At 36.1% G+C, this 23,308-nt stretch overlaps 1 protein-coding gene across 9 annotated transcripts in view; it reads right to left on the bottom strand.

Annotated features, from left to right (window-relative positions):
- Positions 1-23,308, bottom strand: part of LOC131054862 (tRNA (guanine(37)-N1)-methyltransferase 1) — a 116,118-nt gene that overhangs the window by 82,329 nt on the left and 10,481 nt on the right. For 8 of the 9 annotated variants that reach the window (XM_057989497.2, XM_057989487.2, XM_057989488.2 and 5 more), the window contains exons 2-3: positions 16,866-17,010; positions 10,817-10,914 (exon numbers count right to left, since the gene is read on the bottom strand). In XM_057989497.2, coding sequence (XP_057845480.1) covers positions 10,817-10,914; positions 16,866-17,010 — 243 coding nt within the window. Of the gene's footprint in view, positions 1-10,816; positions 10,915-16,865; positions 17,021-23,308 lie in introns of all 9 variants that reach the window. The other variant, XM_057989498.2, reaches the window with a different exon arrangement.

A 23,308-nucleotide genomic window follows, 5' to 3' on the forward strand; every position in this document is an offset into this window, starting at 1 on the left:
TAATATATATATATATATATATGAATGAATTAGATTATATTATCAATTATTAACCTATTTGTTAATTATCTATTGTATAAATCAATAATACCACTGCTGCCAAACAATATTAATTGTTATTATAATTGTGGTGAAAAGGGAGACAGATCTGACGCTGGTCTGCCCCAGTAATGAAATTAAGTATGACTGTCATACGTACAGCAGATATTAATATTATTATTAAATTCTGCATAATAGCATTATCAGGCTTCATATATTAACATATGTATTAAGCACATCCCAATGTATACCATCAAGAACAAAGATGTTACGGCTTGTAATTTAATAACAGTTCTGATTTGATCTGATCGATGGTGACCAATGAATCTTCCTTACCAATAATCTCAGCTTTTTTGACCGAACTGCCTTCTCCTTTTTCCATTCGATGCATTTCCTTTGTCATTGTTTTCCCGTTAAATAGAACCCAATGGCTGTCTTAAAAGCCACGTCCCATGCTTATGGTGGAGTCTCTTCCCAAAGTTCGTGCCTCAGCCAGCGATTCATATTTTAATTTAGTTAGTAGTTATTATTTATTACAATTGGCAGTTTTTATTATTAGTAATAATTCTGATTTGATTTATTGTTAATTATAAAATGTTTATCTATTATTTATTAATACATATAAGTAATATATATGTAATATAATTAAAAATAAATAGATAATGATAGGCTCTGAAATATGTTTATATATTGATTAGTTGTTTTAAAGATTCATATTTGTTTTTAATTTGAATAAATCAATACATCAATATATTCAAATACAATTTATTGTTTCCAATATAGGGGATATGACATTAGCATGGTGGTGTATTTTGAACTTAACTACAGCTGCGTATATGTATATATTTTTGTTTTTATATGTTTTTGTACAAACAAACTCAAAACCCCAAAAAAAATTTGGCCAAACCCATGAACCCGAACCTGAGCCCAAACTGGAACCAGCAACTTAGCGTAGATAGTATATTCAGACCTACTTTCTATATTCTAAAACTCAGATAAATGAACAATTCAGCATTGGATGGTGAGAGATACCTATTAAATTAATATTAATATCTATTCTATAATGGTCATCTTAGTTTAATATCTATTCTATAATGGTAATCTTAGTTGTCGACTTATTTACCTATTTAGCTTTTTAGTTGACTTATTTAGCTTTTTTAGTGTTAAGTGAAACTACTGCTTCTTTATTAAAGACGCATAGTTAGCTTTTTATTATTCAGTTTTCTAAAGCTTTATTTAGCTTTTAAAGTTTTTTAGCTTATTAGTTTTCACTTAAACGACTTGTTCTTAATTTAGAACGTCAGCTTGTAATCTCTATATATATACGATTGTATACCGTTGAATAGTGAATCCAATTATTTTGAGCAATCAATTTTTCATGGTATTAGAGCATGGATAAACTTTTGAAAAATTTATAATTCTTAAATTATTTCTTATTGAAATTTTTTAGTGCAATTTTTCTGAAGTTTTTTCTTTTTTTCTGGCCGAATTGGATCCAATTGTTTTCATGGCCAAGGGTTACTGGTCATGTTTTTGCACGTTCTAGGGTTTGTTCGCAATTCTGAGTGCACTTCTCACGAAATCCAACTAGGGTTTCGTGTTTCAGTTCAAGTGTTTTCTGGGTCGTGCGTCAAGGTCTGTGTATTTCGCGACTTCTACCCGTGGCGTTTGTAGTGTCTTTTCATTTTTTTTGTGACAGTGGATGTGTTCTTCCATGACGTCCAGGGTTTCTTATCGACGGCATTTTTTTTCTCTAAAATTGCGAAAGAGAAAATGCGATTCTTTCATGCCCATGGTTTATTTTTTCGACGACAGGCTCTGGTTTTCTGCCCTAAGCATGCAATGTTTCCTTGCCAGCAACGAGGGTTTTCCATGCGATTTTTTTTTAGTACTGTGATTTCTGAAAATCGCATTATTTCTCCATCGCGATTTGGCCCGACATTGGTGTTTTAGCAGCAAGGGTTTTCGTTTTCGTGGATTTCTTCTGGGTTTTTGCATTTCCGTGATCTTCCTCAGTTTTGGTGTCTTTTTCTGAGAATGATTTTCAGACACAACGGCAGTAAGGGTTTCGGTATTTTTGAGGTTTTTAGCCCTACCGCGACCTAGGGTTTCAGCTTCTTTTTTTACGGTTTTTTCTTTTCAAAAATCGTCTGAATTTTTCTGCAGATTTTTTTTTTTCAGAAAAATTCACAAGATATTATCTGCAGTTCTTAATCTTGAGATCCGTGTCAGCTTTTCGCCTTGGGTTCCATGCCTAGATTTTTGCCTTGGTTGTGCCAATTTTTTTCTGTGACCTAGGGTTTGCAGGAAAATTTTTGGGTTTTTTAGCCATTTGTGCATTGGGATTCGTTCCTCAAATTCTATTCCAGGGTTTTCAAATTCTTTGTTCGGCTGCTTCTATTCTGATTTTTAATTAGATTCTTTTGTCTTTTGCTTTCACTTGGTTGACCACTTTCAACCTCGGTTTCCGTGACGACATCTTTGACCAACATCATGTTCGAACACAGTCAGAAGTTCAACGGCCTCAACTACAACACCTGGAAACAGCACATGTTAACGATATTTGAATATCGTTGCCTTGATCAAATTGTTCTTGGCAAGGTTCCTTGTCCTACAGTAGCAAATCCAAAACAGGATAAATTTGATGAACGCACTCAAGAGGTTGTCATGCTTATCAAGTTGTCCATCACAAACAACCAACTCCCTCAGGTGCCTTCAAGTAAAACAGCTTAAGAGATCTCGGATCTCTTGAAGGGTCTTCATGAGACATTCGACAAGAGCTGAGCTTTCTTTCTAAAGAATATGTTGTTTTCTATCATGATGGATGAAAAGTCATCCATCCAGGCACATCTTATGAAGATCAAGGACATCCATGACCAGTTGAAAGCTATAGGCCGGAAAATTGAGGAAGATTATTTGGTAGTGATCACGCTGAAAAGCCTTCCCAGATCCTACAAGCATTTCATTGATACACTCAATATTACTTCTACTAGTGTTGATTTGAAGTTTCCTGATCTCTGCACCAAACTTCTCTAGCAAGATCGATGGAAGCAGTAGTTTGGAAGTAGTGCTAGTTTGTCCCCCTGAACAGGCCTTCACAGTTGAAGTTTTAGATAAGAACAAGGGTAAAGCTCAATCCTTCCAGTAGAAGGGACAAGGTCCACACCAGCAATCTTCAAAGAAGAAAAGTGTATAATGTAATTATTGTCATCAATTTGGCCATCTACGTTGGGAGGGTCTCGGGAACAAGAGCAGACTCATGTTACAGAGAGTTTTGAAGAGGAGTCAGCCTTCTATGCTTTGTGATAAGCAAATTTCCTGTTTGGTGGGTTTTCACGATTTTTAAACCTGAAAAACTGTTTGTTGGTTTTCCCACTTTTTTCCTCAAAAATTGTTCGCAGGGTTTATAATTATTTCCTTAAAAATGATCATCTGTAATCCAAAAAGTTTGTGTGAGATTTCTAGGTTTTCACGATTTTTTCCTCAAAAATTATTTGCTGGTTTTTTCGATTTTTCCCTCCAAAATCATCTGTAATACGGGAAGTTCGCATGAGATTTTGTGATTCCAGAAGTTCTCAGGGTTTGACGATTTTTCTCCTCAAAAATCGTGCTTTGTTGCAGCCAGTTTTGGGTCACACTGCTAAGGCGAACATCTGCAACCGTGGTATCTTCCAGTCTGTTTTGGAGTTGTTGGAGTAAATGGTGCTCAGTACTCTTTGGCAAAAGGGTTTGCTGATTTATCCTCAAAATCATGGTTTCAGGCTTCAATAATTAGCATGTGCCAGATCTCTAATTCAGGTGTGAGGGCTACATTAGCTTGGATGGCTTTTGGTACTATGATAACCCCTACGGTATCACAAGATGTAAAATCACTTGCGTGGATAAGGATATTGTAAATGAATAAATTAAAATAATAATCTAAAATAAAGGAAATATATTTAATTTGTCTTAGTAAAGGAAATGTTATTTAAATAATTAATATATATTTAAATGGAAAGATATTTAAAAATATTTTGATATGTAATATTGAATATATTTAAAAGAAATGTTATGTAATATTTATTATATTTAAAAGGAAATAATATATAGTATTTTATATATTTAAATGAAAGGTAATTAATATTTAATATATTAAAAAGAAATAATATATTGTATTTTATTTAAAATGAAATGTAATTAATGTTTAATATTTAATATCTTAAAAAAAAGGGAAACAAGATATAATTACAAAACATAAAGGTAATCCAAAAGAGGGCTGGGTTACCTCCGCACGAAGTGGTGCGTAGGTAACCGCAGCCTAGGCTGCGATTACCTCTGCACCCCTTCATGCGGAAGGGGCCCGTGGGGGGGCACAACCCCTCACGGGTTATAAAGGAGGCAGCGGTCAAGGCTAAAGGAAGGGGAGGAGGAGCGGACTGCAGGGAGAGGGTAAAGGTGAGCAGACTGCGAGGTAAAGAACAGAATTCCTCCCTATATTAAATATGTATATGGAAGATCATTATTATTAATATTAATAGGTGGTGTTAATAATAAAGGTTCATTAATATTAATTAATATTAGTTAATGAGTAATGGGTAATGGGTAAGGTTCATTGATAGGTGATGTTAATGGTAGTCTAGTGAATATTTATACACATCTTAATGTATAATATTCACTAGTCGTTAAAAATAGGAAAAAGATATAATCTTGTTAAATGTTGTCTACATAAGTTTGCATATTAAGAAGGATTATGAATACAAGGTACCTTAAGAAATGTAATGCATATGTAAAAGATGGAAAATCATATTGATATATATGTTAATTAAAGAATACATTGAGAATTCATGTTAACACAAGGGATAGTTTATAAACTGAAAATGTAATGCAAATGTATGGCTTGGTTGACTAAAACTCAACCAAGAAGAGAAGGATCTGGTCAATTCCCTTGAGGACTTGGATGATGGAGGCATCACTCAAGACAAGGAAAGGCAAGGGTCTTCCTTGGCTGGCTTGGTTGTAAGAGGTTATACCCAAGACAGGACTCAAAGGTCGGACCGATCCCCTCTGAGGACTTGGGTGATGAAGGCATCACCCAAGGCAAGGAATAGACAAGGGTCTTCCTTGGATGGCTTGGATGTAAGAGGTTACACCCAAGACAGGATTCGAATTCATCTTCGATTTCCTGGAGGGCTTGGAACCAAGGGGTTCCAAGAAGGTGAGCCTCACGGCCACCTAAGGACATACTTACATATGGCATTGTATCCTTTTTTAGATGAAAATTATAATTATGTTAATTGAGCATTGAAGTTAGATTGCAATTTAAATTACTTATGTTATGTTCTAACAATCTGTTCTGCAGGTTAATGATCTCTAAATAGTAGGGACATTACAGTGGTATCAGAGCATAATCATGCCATCCTGTGGGAAAGGCTCTTAGTTTATGATCACATATCAGAGGAAGAAAGGAGCAAAAGCAATGGCTGATCGATTAGCCAAACAGTTCCAAACTTTCATGGAGCAAACCAATGAGAAATTCGAAAGAATGAGCCAGTTAATCCTCCAAAGTACCAACAGCAACAATAGAGATATGTCAAACCCTAGAAGAGAGACACACTCTAATCACGCTGACAACGAACGATCGCCTCAAAGTTCTAGGCAAACAATTCCCGAATTTCTTCCTAGGGAAGAACATGTGAGGGAGGAGGAGGAACCGGCCATACTTGGGGTGGAAGAAATCGCCCAAATTTATGCTAGATTGGAACCAGAAGTTCAGAGTGTGGTGTCCTTCAGGGACTTCTGTGAGTCCAAGACTAATGAGAGTAGGAGGAGGAAACCTATGGGTAACGACCTCAAAGCTAAAGTCAACAAAATGTCCATACCATGTTTTGATGGGGCAAGGAAGGATGTTGCCCAAGCTTGGGTACAAAAATTAGACACCTACCTTTCATACAGTCCAATGACCAAAGGAGATGCTATAAAATTTGCCATACTACATTTAACCGGCAATGCCCATAATTGGTGGCATAACGGTCGCATTACCCTAGGACACAAAAACGTCTCCACCTACAATGAGTTTACCCAAAGGCTCATCAGCCGATTCGACCAGAAAGACTCAGAATGGTACTTCCAAGAGCTAACACACCTTAAGAAAGTAGGAACCATTGAAGATTATATAGATCAATTCCAAAACTTGTCAGAAATGGTCCCCGACCTATCCCAGAAAAGGCTTACCTACATGTTCTTAAAAGGTCTGAAGGACCCCATTAAGAATTTTGTTAAACCCCTAGAACCACAAAACTTAGGAGAAGCCATCAAGAAAACTAGGATGGTCGAATTTAATGCTCCCAAGAACCCCACAACCAAAACGCCGCATAGGAATGAAGGACCCCAGAGGGACCACCAAGAGAAGCCCTGCCGCTTTTGCAAGAAACCTTGGAGTTTGAATCACCAATGTAAGGAGAGAGGGGAACTCATGGAGAAAGGGTTATGTTTCAAATGCAAGGCCCCATGGGGGAAAGGCTATGAATGTAAAAGAGGACAGTTAAATAACACAGAAGAAATCCGGGATGAGGAAAGACCCTACAAAAGGGCCAGATTTGAAGGCTAACATTAAAAGGAATTCCTGATGGCTCTCCAAAGACAGTATCGTGTAATAAAATGGAAGAAATTCTTAGGCATAATCAAGGAGAGTGGATCGCCCAATGAATGGTCTTGCATAAATCTCCGACCGAAGGTCAAATCATTCATAGTGATATACAACCCACCCTTAGGAGACACAAAAAAATAAAAAAATAAAAATAAAAATAATAATAATAATAATAATAATCTTCAAAAACATTCCCCTGGGTTTACCCACAAATAGGGGATTTGAACATTCCATTGAATTAGAAGAAGGAGCAAAATCTATCATCACCACTCCTTACCGCCACCCCCACAAATTAAAAAAAGGGAAGATCTAAAGATGCTTGAGGACAAGCAAAATTGAGACGGAGGGACTATGGTAACCCCTACAGTATCACAAGATGTAAAATCACTTGCATGGATAAGGATATTGTAAATGAATAAATTAAAATAATAATCTAAAATAAAGGAAATATATTTAATTTGTCTTAGTAAAGGAAATGTTATTTAAATAATTAATATATATTTAAATAGAAAGATATTTAAATATATTTTGATATGTAATATTGAATATATTTAAAAGAAATGTTATGTAATATTTATTATATTTAAAAGGAAATAATATATAGTATTTTATATATAAATGAAAGGTAATTAATATTTAATATATTAAAAAGAAATAATATATTGTATTTTATTTAAAATGAAATGTAATTAATGTTTAATATTTAATATCTTAAAAAAAAGGGAAACAAGATATAAATACAAAACATAAAGGTAATCCCAAAGAGGGCTGGATTACCTCCGCACCCCTTCATGCGGAAGGGGCCCGTGGGGGGGCACAACCCCTCACGGGTTATAAAGGAGGCAGCGGTCAAGGCTAAAGGAAGGGGAGGAGGAGCGGACTGCAGGGAGAGGGTAAAGGTGAGCAGACTGCGAGGTAAGGAACAGAATTCCTCCCTATATTAAATAAGAGGTATAGTATATGGAAGATCATTATTATTAATATTAATAGGTGGTGTTAATAATAAAGGTTCATTAATATTAATTAATATTAGTTAATGGGTAATGGGTAATGGGTAAGGTTCATTGATAGGTGATGTTAATGGTACTCTAGTGAATATTTATACACATCTTAATGTATAATATTCACTAGTCGTTAAAAATAGGAAAAAGATATAATCTTGTTAAATGTTGTATACATAAGTTTGCATATTAAGAAAGATTATGAATACAAGGTATCTTAAGAAATGTAATGCATATGTAAAAGATGGAAAATCATATTGATATATATGTTAATTAAAAGATACATTGAGAATTCATGTTAACACAAGGGATAGTTTATAAACTGAAAATGTTATGCAAATGTATGGCTTGGTTGACTAAAACTCAACCAAGAAGAGAAGGATCTGGTCAATTCCCTTGAGGACTTAGATGATGGAGGCATCACTCAAGACAAGGAAAGGCAAGGGTCTTCCTTGGCTGGCTTGGGTGTAAGAGGTTATACCCAAGACAGGACTCAAAGGTCGGGCCAATCCCCTCTGAGGACTTGGGTGATGAAGGCATCACCCAAGGCAAGGAATAGACAAGGGTCTTCCTTGGATGGCTTGGATGTAAGAGGTTACACCCAAGACAGGATTCGAATTCATCTTCGATTTCCTAGAGGGCTTGGAACCAAGGGGTTCCAAGAAGGTGAGCCTCACGGCCACCTAAGGACATACTTACGTATGGCATTGTATCCTTTTTTAGATGAAAATTATGATTATGTTAATTGAGCATTGAAGTTAGATTGCAATTTAAATTACTTATATATATATTTATATGTTTGTTATGTTCTAACAATCTGTTCTGCAGGTTAATGATCTCTAAATAGTAGGGACATTACAGGTACTCTTGGTCATTTACATTTTGTAGATCCTGGGAGGGTCTTCGTAGCAGCAAAGTGTTCTTTGCATTTGTGATCAAACACCTGCAGTGTCTTTTGTGGGGTATTGAGTGCGATGACCATTAGGGAGGGTATTAAATTAATATTAATATCTATTCTATAATGGTCATCTTAGTCATCGACTTATTTAGCTTTTTTAGTGTCTTAAGTTAAAGTATTGCTTCTTTATTAAAGACGTATAGTTAGCTTTTTATTATTTAGTTTTTTAAAGCTTTATTTAGTTTTTTAAGCTTTTTAGCTTATTAGCTTTCACTCAAATGACTTGTTCTTAATTTAGAACGTTGTCTTGTAACCTCTATATATATGGTTGTATATCGTTGAATAGTGAATCCAATTATTTTGAGCAGTCAATTTTTCAAAACCTACATTTAGTCTTTTGTTCTTCATAAACAGCTGCATCTTGTGACGGAGCTCAATTGAAAGGATAAACATTATCAAGCTTTAACATATACTCCATCAAAAATAGATTGTTTCTCAATAAGTTGTCCAGATTCAGTTAGTTGCCTGCCTTTTCACCTAGATAGGATATTCAGAGCTACTTTCTATATTCTAAAACTCAGATAAATGGACAATTCAGCATTGGATGCTGAGAGATACCTACATTTAGTCTTTTGTTCTTCATAAACAGCTGCATCTTTAGTTCTGACGAGACTGTTATGTCCCTCTATTAAAATACACCTTAGATGTTCATCCTTGATTTATTCCCTCAGAAAACATGATCAATAGAACCATCAAAACAGATATAAAACAAAAATCTATTCAAATCACTAAGATTTTCCCCCAGCAGTTTATCAACTTGTAATGTCCCTTTTTTGAAATGGAATTTAATAATAATAAATTAAAATATAAAAAATATATATGATATAATTAAAATTTAATTAAGTTTAATGAAAGGTCAAAGGGCATGAAATAAAGAGTTATGACTATCGAAGGATTAAGATATAAAGGAGAGATCATTCTATGAGAAGAGGACAGGGAAGGAGACAATCAATCAATTGAAAATAAATTATTATTCTCAAAAGACAACAAATTGTGACTCTTTCAAAGGGCAGAAATCATGAAAGGTTATGACTCCCTCAAGGATAATATATAAAAGGGAGATCATTTTCTTGGGAGGAGATCATCAAGCAAGGAATAAATAAATTATAAATTGGGAATGAAGGAAATCAATTTGAAAATAAATTATTATTTTCAAAGACAGCAACGAAGGGTGTTGACTCATTTCTTGTTAAGCGCAGTGACTCATTACTTGTGAAAGGTGATGACTGCTTCAAGAAATGGATATAAAGGGCAAATCATTTCACTGAGAAAATGGAATAAATCAACAATTTATAAAGTAAACAAGCATTCAATCAATCAATTTATAAAGGAAACAAGCATTCAATCAATCGATTAGGAATAGAACATCATGTGACATTGCAAGTAAATTAAATAATGTTTTCAAGAGTAGTGATGGTGTAAGAAAGGGTGTGGCTCTTCCATAAGTGTGTGTGTATATATATATATCAAGCAAACATCAATACATCATCACTCATCAATCCATCCATCAAGAAAATGAATCAATTCAACAATTCATTCAAGCAAAACAAACCAGCAAGCAGCAAAAAATCAATCCATTCATCAATCAATTCAATCATTCAAACATCAATCATTCAAACATCAATCATTCAAATATCAATTATTCAAACATCCATCATCAAATATCACTCATCTACAATCAATTAAAACAATTCAGATTATCAATTCAGAGCAGAAATACAGAAATATATCCAGCAACACATATAACTTCAGAAATTCATTCAAAGATCATTCATAATAACATTCAAATATTATTCAAGGGAATGAATGTCAATCCATCAAGAAATATCAATCAGCATTAATCAAGAAAATTCATCAAACAATCAATTTGAATTTGAGGAAGAGCCTTGTAGGAGTTCTCTAGGGCTAGGAGTTGGAAGGAGGGAAACCCTTTCATGCTTTGGGGCTAGGAATTGGAAGGTACAGGGACACTTTCATGCTCCAGGCAAGTTAAATCCCAAAAAATTAACAATTTGATTGATTTTGAGGATTGTGCTATGATTGGTAGATCTGATTATTATCTTGAATTTCTGATGTGATGTGATACTATAGAAATAACATCATTCAGAACATTCAATTTGTATTTGCATGTCAGTTATTTTTATTGGATAATTGAAAAAACAAATGCTACTTTAGGTGTGTATACTCTTTTACCTGGATCTTTGACGCTTTCCGATAAAATTAGAAGTCGAATCTTCTCGTTTGAAGGATCTTGTGCAACAGGTTTAACACGCGGTCTGTCTAACAAATACCTGTGTAAATGCCAAGCATTAGAATATCATAGATGTTATGAACCTAATCATACTGGATGTTAATTATTTGTATAGAATCGTGCTTGAAACATAACCCTTTGGTATTTGCATATCTAACACCCTATCATATAATACTCATCTCATCTGTACATATATGTTTATTTTTATAAATATATGTTTACTTTTATAGAGCCACATAATCAAAAAAATGTCAAGCAAACCAACAAATTGTATAATGTGAGCATAGGATAATAAATGTATTATAAGATGTTACTTTCTTCTTTCAAACAGTATTATATGTTATGCATAATCAGGAATAATATGCTCACGGCTTGATGTTTGCCTCAATCTTAGTATAAGTTTGGTTATTTTTATATAAGTTTTCAGAAGTCCGATTCCAGTGTCAAGCTTTTCATCTAGCAGGCAAATTGCTAACTAAATGAACCCATTTTCTAGAGACTACCAAAATTTTAGGTACCCTTTCGAACATGCATAGTCACCATGTTTAAGAATACTACAGAAGCTTCTGAACACTTTAATGCATATACATTACTAATGCCACATTAATAATCCTCCCAAGGAACCAATGATTTGGTTCAACCTCTAGTTACAATCATCAATTTCCAATCATCTACAGACAATCATTAAACACAGCAACAATGGGCACTCACAATGTCACATCATATGATTCATATCACACTAACAAACATGACAATCTATACGCAGATCAAGGATGGTTTGGCATTGCATAGTAGGGATGCTGCTTTCTTGTTTCTTTTTAGCAGAAAAAATAATGCCACCAAATATTACCTCCCAGTTTCCTGTTTGTCCAGGTCCATCTCCAAAAAATATTTGTAGGCAGCAAAGTGGCAATTCATCTTTTTTCCATGCTATGTGATAAAAATTATGATACATTTTAAAGCCAAAGTGTCATATGATGAGTTTAAAGACTTAGTTGATAAACTTGAAATGTAAAAATCAAAATTGGAATGGTCTCTCAGGGATTTCAAAACAGAGTTGTTCCTAATGAGAGCTTTAAAACTTAATCTTTATCAATATATCTAAACCTCAATGGAATCATTGTTTTTACATATAACAAGACTGTGGGATGATTAGGTGCAATGTCCTATGTTGCCAATTTTACCTATATGCCTAGATCCAATTAACAGATTGATTCATCTATGAGGCGCCATCCAAGGTCTTGTCAATGGGATAGTATTTGGCCTAGACATAGTTGCAAGACTCGCTCAAAGTTGCCCAAACTTCATGAGTCTCAATGCAAGCAAGACTAGACGAGTCCCATAGACCCAAACTAGACAAAGACTAAACTCCCTTTGCAACTAGTCACCCCAGCCATAGAAAACCCTAAAAACTCATCACTCAATTGGAAACGTCCTATATTGCTGATTTGCCATATAGGCCTAGATCCAAGTAACAAAATGATCCATCTGTGTGGCCATCCAAGATCTTGTCAAATGGGAAAGTATTTGACCTAGACATAGTTGCAAGACTCACTCAAAGCTTCCCAATCTTCATGAGTCCCAAGTCTACCAAGACTAGGCAAGTCCCATAGACCCACACTAGACAAAGACTTGACTCCATTTGCAACTAGTCACCCAAACCATAAAAACTGATCACTCCTCATAATTGGAAAGGTGACCAAATGTGCAAACCAAAATGCCAAAAAGAGTGCAAAAAACATGACCATAGAAAACAAGTGCCAAGTCTAAATAATGAATGAGTCTACCTTTACCTACTCCTAAACATGAGCATTGTCACAAATTTTATGAGGGAATGATGACAAGTTTAATGTCACAACCCCAGCTATAACACACTATCCTAATTAAATAAATCAGAAATTGTTTTACTCCGAAAGATTTCACAATTTTCATTGCAATCGATTTATATCCTTTGGTCGAGTAAAGAGCAAACCCAATATCATAACAATTGGTTAAGGAATCAATCCTCTTCCTTCATTATGTGTGATCTCCTCTTAAGACATGTAAGAATTGTTTAGAAATTAGAATAATTAATAAACTGAAGAAGTGATTAGTCATGCGATGGATTAAGGGACACATCTCGCAAAGACCACCACCATGAGAAGAGTCATAATCTTTCACAACCAATGGAGGAATATAAAGCAACAACACCTTGCGATCTAGGAAGGGCACCGAAGGATTAGAAATCAGAATCCCTGCAAGTTCAAATCTCTTAATTGGCAGATCGAATTTCTTAGCTGGCAGAATATCATAACCATTATTAAAAATATCAGTTTGGTATGATGATCTTGATTATAAATTAAATGCTTATTTACAATTATGATTATGTCTGAATCTTACTAGAGTTAAGGCGGATATAGGGCCTATAGTATAGACATTATAATTATTCTTCTCTTATAAATTATAGCAGAAATAACAAGATTTACAGTGGTAATTCAAGTTTATATAGGAATTGGCTAATCTAATTAATTACATAATTATTCATAATCCATTTGAAGTTAGTACACTCCTAGCCCATTCCTTAATCACTCGCTATTGCCCCTTAAGAGGATAGGTTAGTTTTGTTAGGGAGAGGCGGAGTAATTCCTCACAAGGCAGGTGAATCCCAAGATGGGATATGGACAGGGTCCTGAAGTCTTGAGGGAGCCTACTTGTAGATTAGTTTCCAAGCACCCTATGACAAGTAATTCCCCATCCTCCTTACAGATGATGATTAGAAGAGAAGTAAGGAATTGGAGCTTAAGTATGTTAACTGTCAAATGTATTATGAATCATTAATTGATTCTTAATTTAATCTGATTTAAATGCATAGTGATATATATTAATCATTGGGAATTGGCAGCCTTCTAGTTGGAGACATTACATTTAACCTTGCATATGTAGCATTTTATGCTCATGACCGAATCAAGTCAGCCTTATTTGAACCCCTAACAGCAGGTTGACTCAGATTTAGGCAAAAAAAAAAATTCTTGAAATTCCTAATGAGTGTAACACATACCAAACTTCTGCTATAGCCATTATATAGAATATGTTACTTCACACAAATGTCAGTTGATAGAACCAGCCATTTATAAACAAACTATCCTCAATCAGGTACTTTTACTTGAGAGTAGAAAACCCCCACATTCAGACTTGAAAAGCATGCATCAAAAACCAGCATCCAAATGAACAACAAGATGTCAAATTTATCTTGAAAACTGTGGTATGTCATTTGACATTCTTGAATGCCAGTGCAATGATAATCTTAAATCCAGATAAAAGATGAGATTGGGAGATTTGAAGATATTTTACATTTCTAAGGGTTAATCTAAAGTGATAAAGATTCTCTCTCTCTCTCTCTCTCTCTCTACATGTGCTCTCTATGTGAGTGTGTGTGTGCATGTGCATGTGTGTGCATGTGCATGTGTGTGCATGTGCGTGAGTGTATGCAGGCGTGTCTGTGTACATGTAGGAATATAAATTTGTATATTCATATACACATGTAATTCAATAATGTCAAATTTGTCTATAAAACTATAATAAGCTGTGTTACACCGAGTTTCCGGGACAGGGACGACAGGGGATGGCGGGGCAAGTTTCTGAGACGGCAAAATTTTTTGCCAATTTTGGGGACGTTGGGGGAACAGCAAAGGGGACAGCTATATAAAATATAGAGAATTTTTAAAATATATAGAGAAATTTAAAATATAGGGAAAATTTAAAATATATAGAGAAATTTAAAATATAGGGAAAATTTAAAATTTAAAATGTTCATATGAAAAATGGATAAAGCATGTATATATACATTATATTCATATGAAAACATGGATAAAGCATGTATCTATGTTACCCCGAGTTTCCGGTACGGGGATGACAGGGGACAGGGGTGCGCATTTCTGAGACGGTGATTTTTTTTTGTCAAATTTGGGGACAGCTAAGCGATGGCAAAGGGGGTGGCTATATAAAAATAGGGAAAATTAAAATATATAGGGAAATTTAAAATATTCATATGAAAACATGGATAAAACATACACATATACATTATAGAACCTTAACATATAAGAACCAGCAGAGTTCTTATGGCAAATTTGTGTTAAATTGAGAGTCAAAGTCAAATTGCTTATAGAATTCATGGTCAAAATTCACTGTCTATATGCAGAATTAATGGGGACGTCCCCTAGGAGTCCCCTGTCCCCGGGATGTCCCCAGGACGGGGATGCCTGAAAAAAATACCAGGGACACGTCCCCAGGTAACGTAGGCATGTATATGTACACTATAGAACCTTAACATGCCACATTTGTGTTCAGAATTCATTGTCAATACTTGATATGCATTCGTAATTCAGAACTCATTGTCAATACTCAATATGCATTCAGAATTCAGAATTCATTGTCAATACTCAAAATGCATTCATAATTGAAAATTCAATGTCAATATGCCAGCACTTGTTTGCATATAGTTCATTGTTTCTTTCTGGTTGGAGGATATTTCTTTAGTCTTCCATTACTATAATGACCTACAACTGCTTCTTTATGCACTACAAAGTTTTGGATTTTTGTGAAATTCATTACCAATCTGTTATTCATATTTCTGAGTACTTTTGGCTATGATTCAGACCTGTTTACCTTTCATATCAGTGAGAAGTCTAAGTTCTTTTGGAAATGATTAAGACATGTTTACCCGTTATATGAGTAAAAATTCAGTTTTACAGACATAGAGTAAAATTAAAAAAAAAAAATTTGAGCATTTGAGTCTCTTTTTATTTTTTTAAATGTGCTGGGAAAAGGGGGACGGCTGGCCGTCCCCGGGACGGTTAGGGGACATCCCAGACGTCCCCAACCATATTGGGGACGGGGGGACGTCCCCTTTGAGAATCACTACCATCTCCAAGTTTCCGAGACGTTTCCCACAAATTTTGCAATTTTGGGGACGGCAGAGGTATGTCCCCTAGCCGTCCCCTAAGTCCCTGAAACGTCCCCAATAGGAGGATGGGGGATTTTAGCCCGGGGACAAATCCCCAAGCAATGTAGACAAAAATCATTTGGCAATCCTGAATGCCAGCGGAGAGATAATTCTAAATACACATAACAGATTACCAGCAGACATTCAAAGATATTTAACATTCCTCAGTGTTAATCTAGAGTCTAAAGTGATATAGAAATTGGCTTATATATTTATATGTACATGTATATATGGCAATAAAACACTGAATGCATTCATATATTAAAAACTTATTAGTCCATCCATAGTATTAAAACTTGCCAAACACTCTCAAACCAAAAAGAAAACAAGAAAATGACCATTAATTTATCTACCAAAAATTTGCAAAGTTTTTGCTGAGTTTTAGCAATTTTTACCAAGTTATTAGCATTTCTTGAAGAGTTCTGTCAGCTTAACAAATTTAAGTATATTTTTAGCTTGCCAATTTGCCAAGTCCAAGTCAAAATTGGGTCTGCCTAGTTTAATATGTTGCAAGTTTTTGAAATATGAGTCAATCTGTTATATTTGCAGTACTGGTTTAGAAAATCAAATTAAAATGTTCCATCCTCGAAACATAAAAAGATGAGCATTTCCTGTTGTTGTCATCACGATGTCATATGTCTTTCCATGATCACAGAATTACTTGTTAAATTGATATTGACTTTACTGGCTATCCTTGAACATTTGCCAATGTATCATACGGTAAACTAGGACCAATCAATCTCTAATACAAATTAAGCAACCTTAACTCTTTATAATCAATCTATTTATATGAATCTTATATACTAAATTAATTATGTCTACAATATGCACTAGAAAAATTGTTTTGATCATGACTTAAGCCTATGCAATTTCTCATTAATAAGCCTATGGAATTATTGATTACAGAATTCACCAATTACAAATTTTAACATCTCATAAGTAAACTGACAAAGTAGAAAGAGCATAGTAATGAGGCAACCACAAGCTTGGAAAGAGATTAAAATTCATACCCATGCAAAATTCGAGATGCAATACTACATAGTTCTTGAGGAATCTGTAGAGCCAAAAGTTGTAACTGCAGATCAAATTTGGACTTGTCTAACAAAAGACTTTTACCATAGCTGAGATCCTCCTTGTCTCGTTTTCCATCTACCACTGTAGTCATCTCAACAAAACCGAACAGTCAATAGAGATGAATGCAAGCAGGAAATAACAGAAAATCCTTCTAAACAATCCATTTCTGTTGTATTATTAGAATAAATATATAAGACATGGTTCCTACTAGAAACGGTAATATTTGAGGAAAATCCAATTCATTGAGAGCCTTTGACCATGTCTACAAATAAAGATGCACCTTCTAAAATGAAGAGCTCATACTTTGTCCTAGACCCAGAAAAATTCTGTGAGAGAAATCATGTCTTCAAGTCTTATGCCCCAAAAGTGAAGGAAAATTGTAAACAGAAGAAAAATCCATAAGTGCATATCCATATACAGATCATATGGCATCTAGACTAATTCCAGATATCAAATCCCTCTTCTGGAAGGATTCATGGAATGGATTCCCTATACTGGGCAATACACAGAGAAGCCATAACTTATCTATCTACAGTATGGAATAAAAAAGTCAAGGATTACACTTCTATCACTCAAAAGAATGAGCTCAAAATAGTTAATTGGAGGAAGGTTGTATTGAATTTGTCTCAATCTAAACAAATTGCACATTCTTGCTCAACTAAGCAAAATTGGTGTTCATACTCCTATATTTATACCAGGAGTTGAGCTGCTTGTTTTTCCTAAAAGATGCATCTATTCAAGAGACTGCTACCATCCCAATTAAGGATCTCACAGGAAGCTGTTAAAACATGTCATGAATCCCAAAGGGGCATGCTGGACACATACCAACAATCTCCCCCTCAGTGTTACTCAAGGAGATTCAAACCTATGACCCTACTTTGATACTAGTTATAGAAAGTCGAGCTGGCCATTTTTCCCAAAAGATGCATTTGTTCAAGAAACCCCTACCATCCCTATTAAGGATCTCACAAAAGGCTGTAAAACCATGTCACAAGTCCCAAGGGAATATGCTGGACACATACCAACAATTCATTCAACTAAGCACAATCAATAGGCTCCAAAAAAGGAAAAGTAGTTGATCTATGTACATTCCAACTTGTGCAGCCTCCCACATAAACAAGTCAAGTACAAGGAGGGGCCAATGAGTAATTGGGATGCAGTCCCTAAGTGTGCCAAGTACAAGTACCACTGAAGCACCCACTCCAACCAAGTGAGGCACCAACCTCAAAACTTATTCACGTGCTTGATGTGCTTGACGTGCTTGAGCTGCTTGAGGTGCTTGACTTGCTTCAGCTGCTTCCTTGGCTCTCAAAACTTATTCACGTGCTTGATGTGCTTGACGTGCTTGAGCTGCTTGAGGTACTTGACTTGCTTCAGCTGCTTCCTTGGCTGTTAGCTTGAGTTATGTGTGTGTCCGCTTCAGCAGTGTGAGTGCCTACATGTCATTGTGTCAACTGCTTACTTCAGATTCTTGCCATGTCATGAGTTGGATATTCTTTGGGGCCCACTTTATATTTTAGACAGCCCACGTATATTGGTTTGGGAGGTTTGTCAAATTAAATATTTTTCTTTCTTCTCCAACAGTTTGTGGACTGCGTGGTATCTTTTTTTGGCATGGCTGGAAGAAAACGTGTTTTAGTGGTTCATATTTATTGTTGTCGTTTTCAGGCTGCGACAATTGCCGAAACATTTTTCTTTTGAGGATATGGCTCGATTCTTTTGAAATTTATTATTGTCTGCATGTTTTTGTGGAGAGAGTGGTGGAATTTCATTTTTTTTGGAAGGTCATTCATTTTGGAGCTAGCATTGCATATAAGGAAATGATACAACTTAAAAGCTTTTTTTTGGCAGATAAAAATCGGATTAATGTTTTTTTTTGGAATTAATTTGCCTGTTGTATATCATGGTTTCTTTTGGCATTTATAAGTTGTTGTTAATACCGAAGGTGGCATTTTTTTGTGTCACAGGCTGCGCTGAGGTGGGAGAATTTTTTTTTGAGTCGAATTTTCTAATATTCGAATAGGTTCTGAAGAGGCCATGGTGTGTATCTCGTGTTAGATATACAAAATACACAATGCGTTTTGGGATGTTAAAAAAAGACGAACTATGTAAAAAGGAGCTGGGCGTTTTTTTTTTAAGAGGATTAATGACTGGGTGTTTTGTAAAAACCTTTGCTACGAGGGATAGATGGTGAACAGAAATTTGTTGGTGGCCTCTGTGTATTGACCGTTGTTGAAGATGTTGTGTCTTATGGAAGGATGAAACGATGTTATTCAAGGGAAAAGTTTTGTTGTGTTATTGCTCGAATATAATAGCTATTGTTGTTGTAAGTTGAGTGTGATCTGCTAGAGTAAATATTGCAATCTGGGTTATGAATACAGAGTTAGCTGAGCAGGTTTGCAGATGATGTTTAAGAATTCTGTGTACAACTAAATATAAATATCAGCAATCTGACTACCATGAAATGCAAAGAGGTTGAACATCTTTCTGTGAGCAGAACGGTGGTATTATTTCTTTTTGAAGCTGCATGTGTGGTGAATGATCACAGTATATTTTTTAATAAGTTTTGAGGTTGGTGCCTCACTTGGCTAGAGTGGGTGCTTCAGTTGTTGGGAGTTTGTGATGAACCCTTGCTGGTTCAATTCTTCAACCTGCTGTAATTTATTATATTTTTTTTGTGTTTTGATTATTAGAGATGGTCTTTCAGAAATAGACAGAAGTTGCAGAAGGGTTTCTTTAATTCTCAACACATATTGAAAGAATACATGAAATTAATCAGCTGAAACAATAAACTGGAGAATTTAGAAGCATACCCATAGGTCCTTAGCCAATTTATTGAATTAAAAAGATTCAATCAGCAACTTACAAAGTTCTGATTTTTTATTCTGGAAACAATTCAGATCTGCTCTTATTTAATACTAAGACGCCCAAACAGTGGGAAGATGGCGCCAATAAATGAGCAAGCTGTGTGTTTGGGAAAAGAAGCCTCCAAACCACAGAAAAATTAATAGCAAAACAGCAAATACGAAACCTACAACAAATCTGCCCTGTCAGAAGCCAAATCTGCTCCAATTTGAATCAATTTGACTTCTAAATGAAGCCAACCACAGCTGCAACAATTCAACTGATCTTTCACAGTCTCACCATTACCATGCACTGAAGAATAAACGTTCTCCAATGAAGAATCCAGTCTGAAACCCTCAAGCTCCAAAACCCAGAGAGGAATGAGATATCAATTAATCAACAATTAATGAATTTGATCTCTCAAGGGGGCGGCTTTATGCAAAAACCCACGATTTTTATTTAGGGTTGCTTTTAGGGTTATATAAAATCTCATAAGTGTTAAAACACTTTTAATTTGGGCGCCCAACTATAGAGAAACATAAAATATCACTTAAATAAATTTAAGTGAAATATTTTATTAAAAAGTCTATGTGACTTTATAATAAACGTCATTAATTAAATATAGCATGTAATTCACTGAAAAATTAACATCTCTCTCAATATGACTCCAAAAAGATGAATCGGCAGAAGCTGGAGATAAAGGTCCCAAAACCCATGTGATCAGGGCCTATCTAAAAATAGCCAACTTCCCATCTATAAACAGTCAAAATGCTATAAATAGCAAATCCCTCAAATGGAGTCAAAAACTGCTCAAACAAAGCCTGAACTGAACCCAACACTGAACTGAAGAACACCATCCTCCATCCACTCTCTCCATGACCCTTTGTCCATACCCTGTTAGCCTACGAGGGTCCAAGAAATAAGCTAACTCATCAACTCTCAAGCCCTGACTAGGATGGGGACATCACAGAGTTGGTGCTCTCATTTGTATCTGGGTTAGTGCCCATTTCTTATTAATTAAAGCTACTTGATGTCATGGTTTTTTTACCCAAAAGGGTTTTCCACAAGATATTTGGTGTATGAATTTTCATGATTGTTCTTTTCATGTTTTATGTAGTTTCAAGTTTTAAAAAGTAGAACAAATTTGCAATACTAATTCAACCCCCGCCCCCCCACCTCTCAGTATTGCCTATGTGCTCTTCAAAGACTGCAAACAAGCACATTGTTAACTCCTCAACTTGGACAAAGACACTTGCCAATCATGGTACCATAAAATTCCAAGGACTGCTTCATATACCCTTTCTAAGAAAACCCTCTAATGATATAACTATTGGTATACAAATCAGAGCTACATCCATGCATGTTATGTCCCTTTCCTAGCTAACCCTAACGCTCACCATTAGCATATAAAAGTGCTTTTAAACACTATATAAATATGCATATATATTTTTTGCCAATAGGCCATTTTAAGTTAAACTTTGACGAAGCCTCCAGAGGAAACTGTTATCACAAAAGCTTGCACCCTTGCTGAGCTATCAACTCAGCAACCTCGTGAAACATGGAAACAACCCCGAAGTGTGCGACCTTGTGCAAGGGGGTTGAATCTCCGGAGAAGGTCGGCTTCCTTCTCAATCCAAGTGCAAGTGTTGAACCAACTCAACACTTCAAATCTTACTTCTAAACCTATCCTAACAGCTTGCAGAGGAAAAGGGAAGAGAGAAATGCTAAAGATGAAAGGAGGTGATGCACCAAGATAAGAGATGTTTCTCTCCCCACCTGAAATGGCACATAGAACCAACTGAAATCCCCAAGAGATGCACAAACTTCAGTTGCATGAATGACCTTAACGCACGTATGGAGGTTAGGACTTGCTAAATGTCAAGAGGGGAGAAGGTTTCCCACAAGTCACACACAGAAACATGTTAACACAACATATATGTGAAAGAAGGCCACTAACATACACTTACAGTGAAGGTAAGAACACATACACAACATGCATAAGTTGAAGTAAGACAAGAATGATGATTTCAATTCATTATAAGGCCAATGGCCAAACTTACAGTTGCAGAAATGCAAGATAAATACAAGTCTTTAAGAGAAGTGAAAGAGCATAGAATAGCTCAAGCCAGCAGGGAGAGAACCCTTTACAACGAGTCATAACAGCCTTATATAGAAAACCGGTCACATAGGAGAGACCATTGGTCAAGGGAGAAGCCTTGACCCTTGCGTGTGCAGGGAAATGTCAGTCAGGGAATGCAAGGAAGTGCATGCACCTGACATTGTGTACATGCAAGCAACCTGGCAATACCCTGAAAATGCAATCCCAAGAAGAAGGGTACTTCTAGAAGGTGGATTGACTGACATTCCAAAGTCAGAGCATGCAGGCATGACATAAGTAACCACAAATAAGCATGGCCATGTACCTCTCTTGATGGAAATCCTACAAAAATCATTAAATGCGCCCCTGTAGCTCCACAAAAGGTGTACAAGTTGCAAGAGTTGTTGGAGCATTAAGAGCTTTGAGTGTTGATCACGCCATCTGGAAGTGTTGCAAGTTGGAAGGAAGATGGAAGACTTCGCAAACACGGGCTCCAGAAGTTGGGAAGACGTAGGCTTGGGATTTCGGGATTTCGAGATTCCGGAGTTTCGAGGGCAAGGACTTAGGAACTTGGGAACCTAGGGGTTTCGGAGTTCCGGGGATGAGGACTTAGGAACTTGGGAACCTGGGGGTTCCGAAGTTCTGGGGTTGAGGACTTAGCAACTTGGGAACTTCGGAGTTCTAGGGTTGCAGGGTTGAGGAAGAGAAGACTTACGAACTTGGGAACCTGGGGGTTCCGGGGTTGAGGACTTAGCAACTTGGAAACTTTGGGGTTCCGGAGTTCCCGGGTTGAGGAAGAGAAGACTTAGGAACTTGGGAACCTAGGGGTTCTGGGGTTGAGGACTTAGGAACTTGGGAACCTGGGAGTTCCGAAGTTGAGGACTTAGCAGCTTGGGTACTTTGGGGTTCCGAAGTTTCGGGGTTGAGGAAGAGAAGACTTAGGAACTTGGGAACCTGAGGGTTCCGGGGTAGAGGAAGAGAAGACTTAGTAACTTGGGAATTTCCGAAGTTCCGGGGTTGAAGACTTAGCAACTTGGGAACTTCGGGGTTGAGGAAGAGAAGACTTAGGAACTTGGGAACCAGGGGTTCCAGGGGTTCCGGGGTTGAGGAAAAGAAGACTTAGGAACTTGGAAACCTGGGGGTTCCGGAGTTATGGCAAGAAAACACTTCATACTTCATGATTCCATTGTTTTCTCTTTGATCAACTGAGACAGCATTGGTCCATAAAACATATCTCTGATCGGTTCTCACTGATGGACCAAGGGTGTCATAAAATGACAATAGAAACCCAGGTCCATCCGATGCAAGATTCATTATTAGAAATGATAAAGGAGAATTAGTATGGGCAGGCTCAGTAAAACTTTCGAATGGCACTAACCATGATGCCGAATTTGCAGCTTTGCTTGGCAGACTTAAACTATGTTCAAACAAGAATCT

This window comes from Cryptomeria japonica, chromosome 9 (genome assembly GCF_030272615.1).
Source record: "Cryptomeria japonica chromosome 9, Sugi_1.0, whole genome shotgun sequence".
Classification (NCBI taxonomy): domain Eukaryota; kingdom Viridiplantae; phylum Streptophyta; class Pinopsida; order Cupressales; family Cupressaceae; genus Cryptomeria; species Cryptomeria japonica.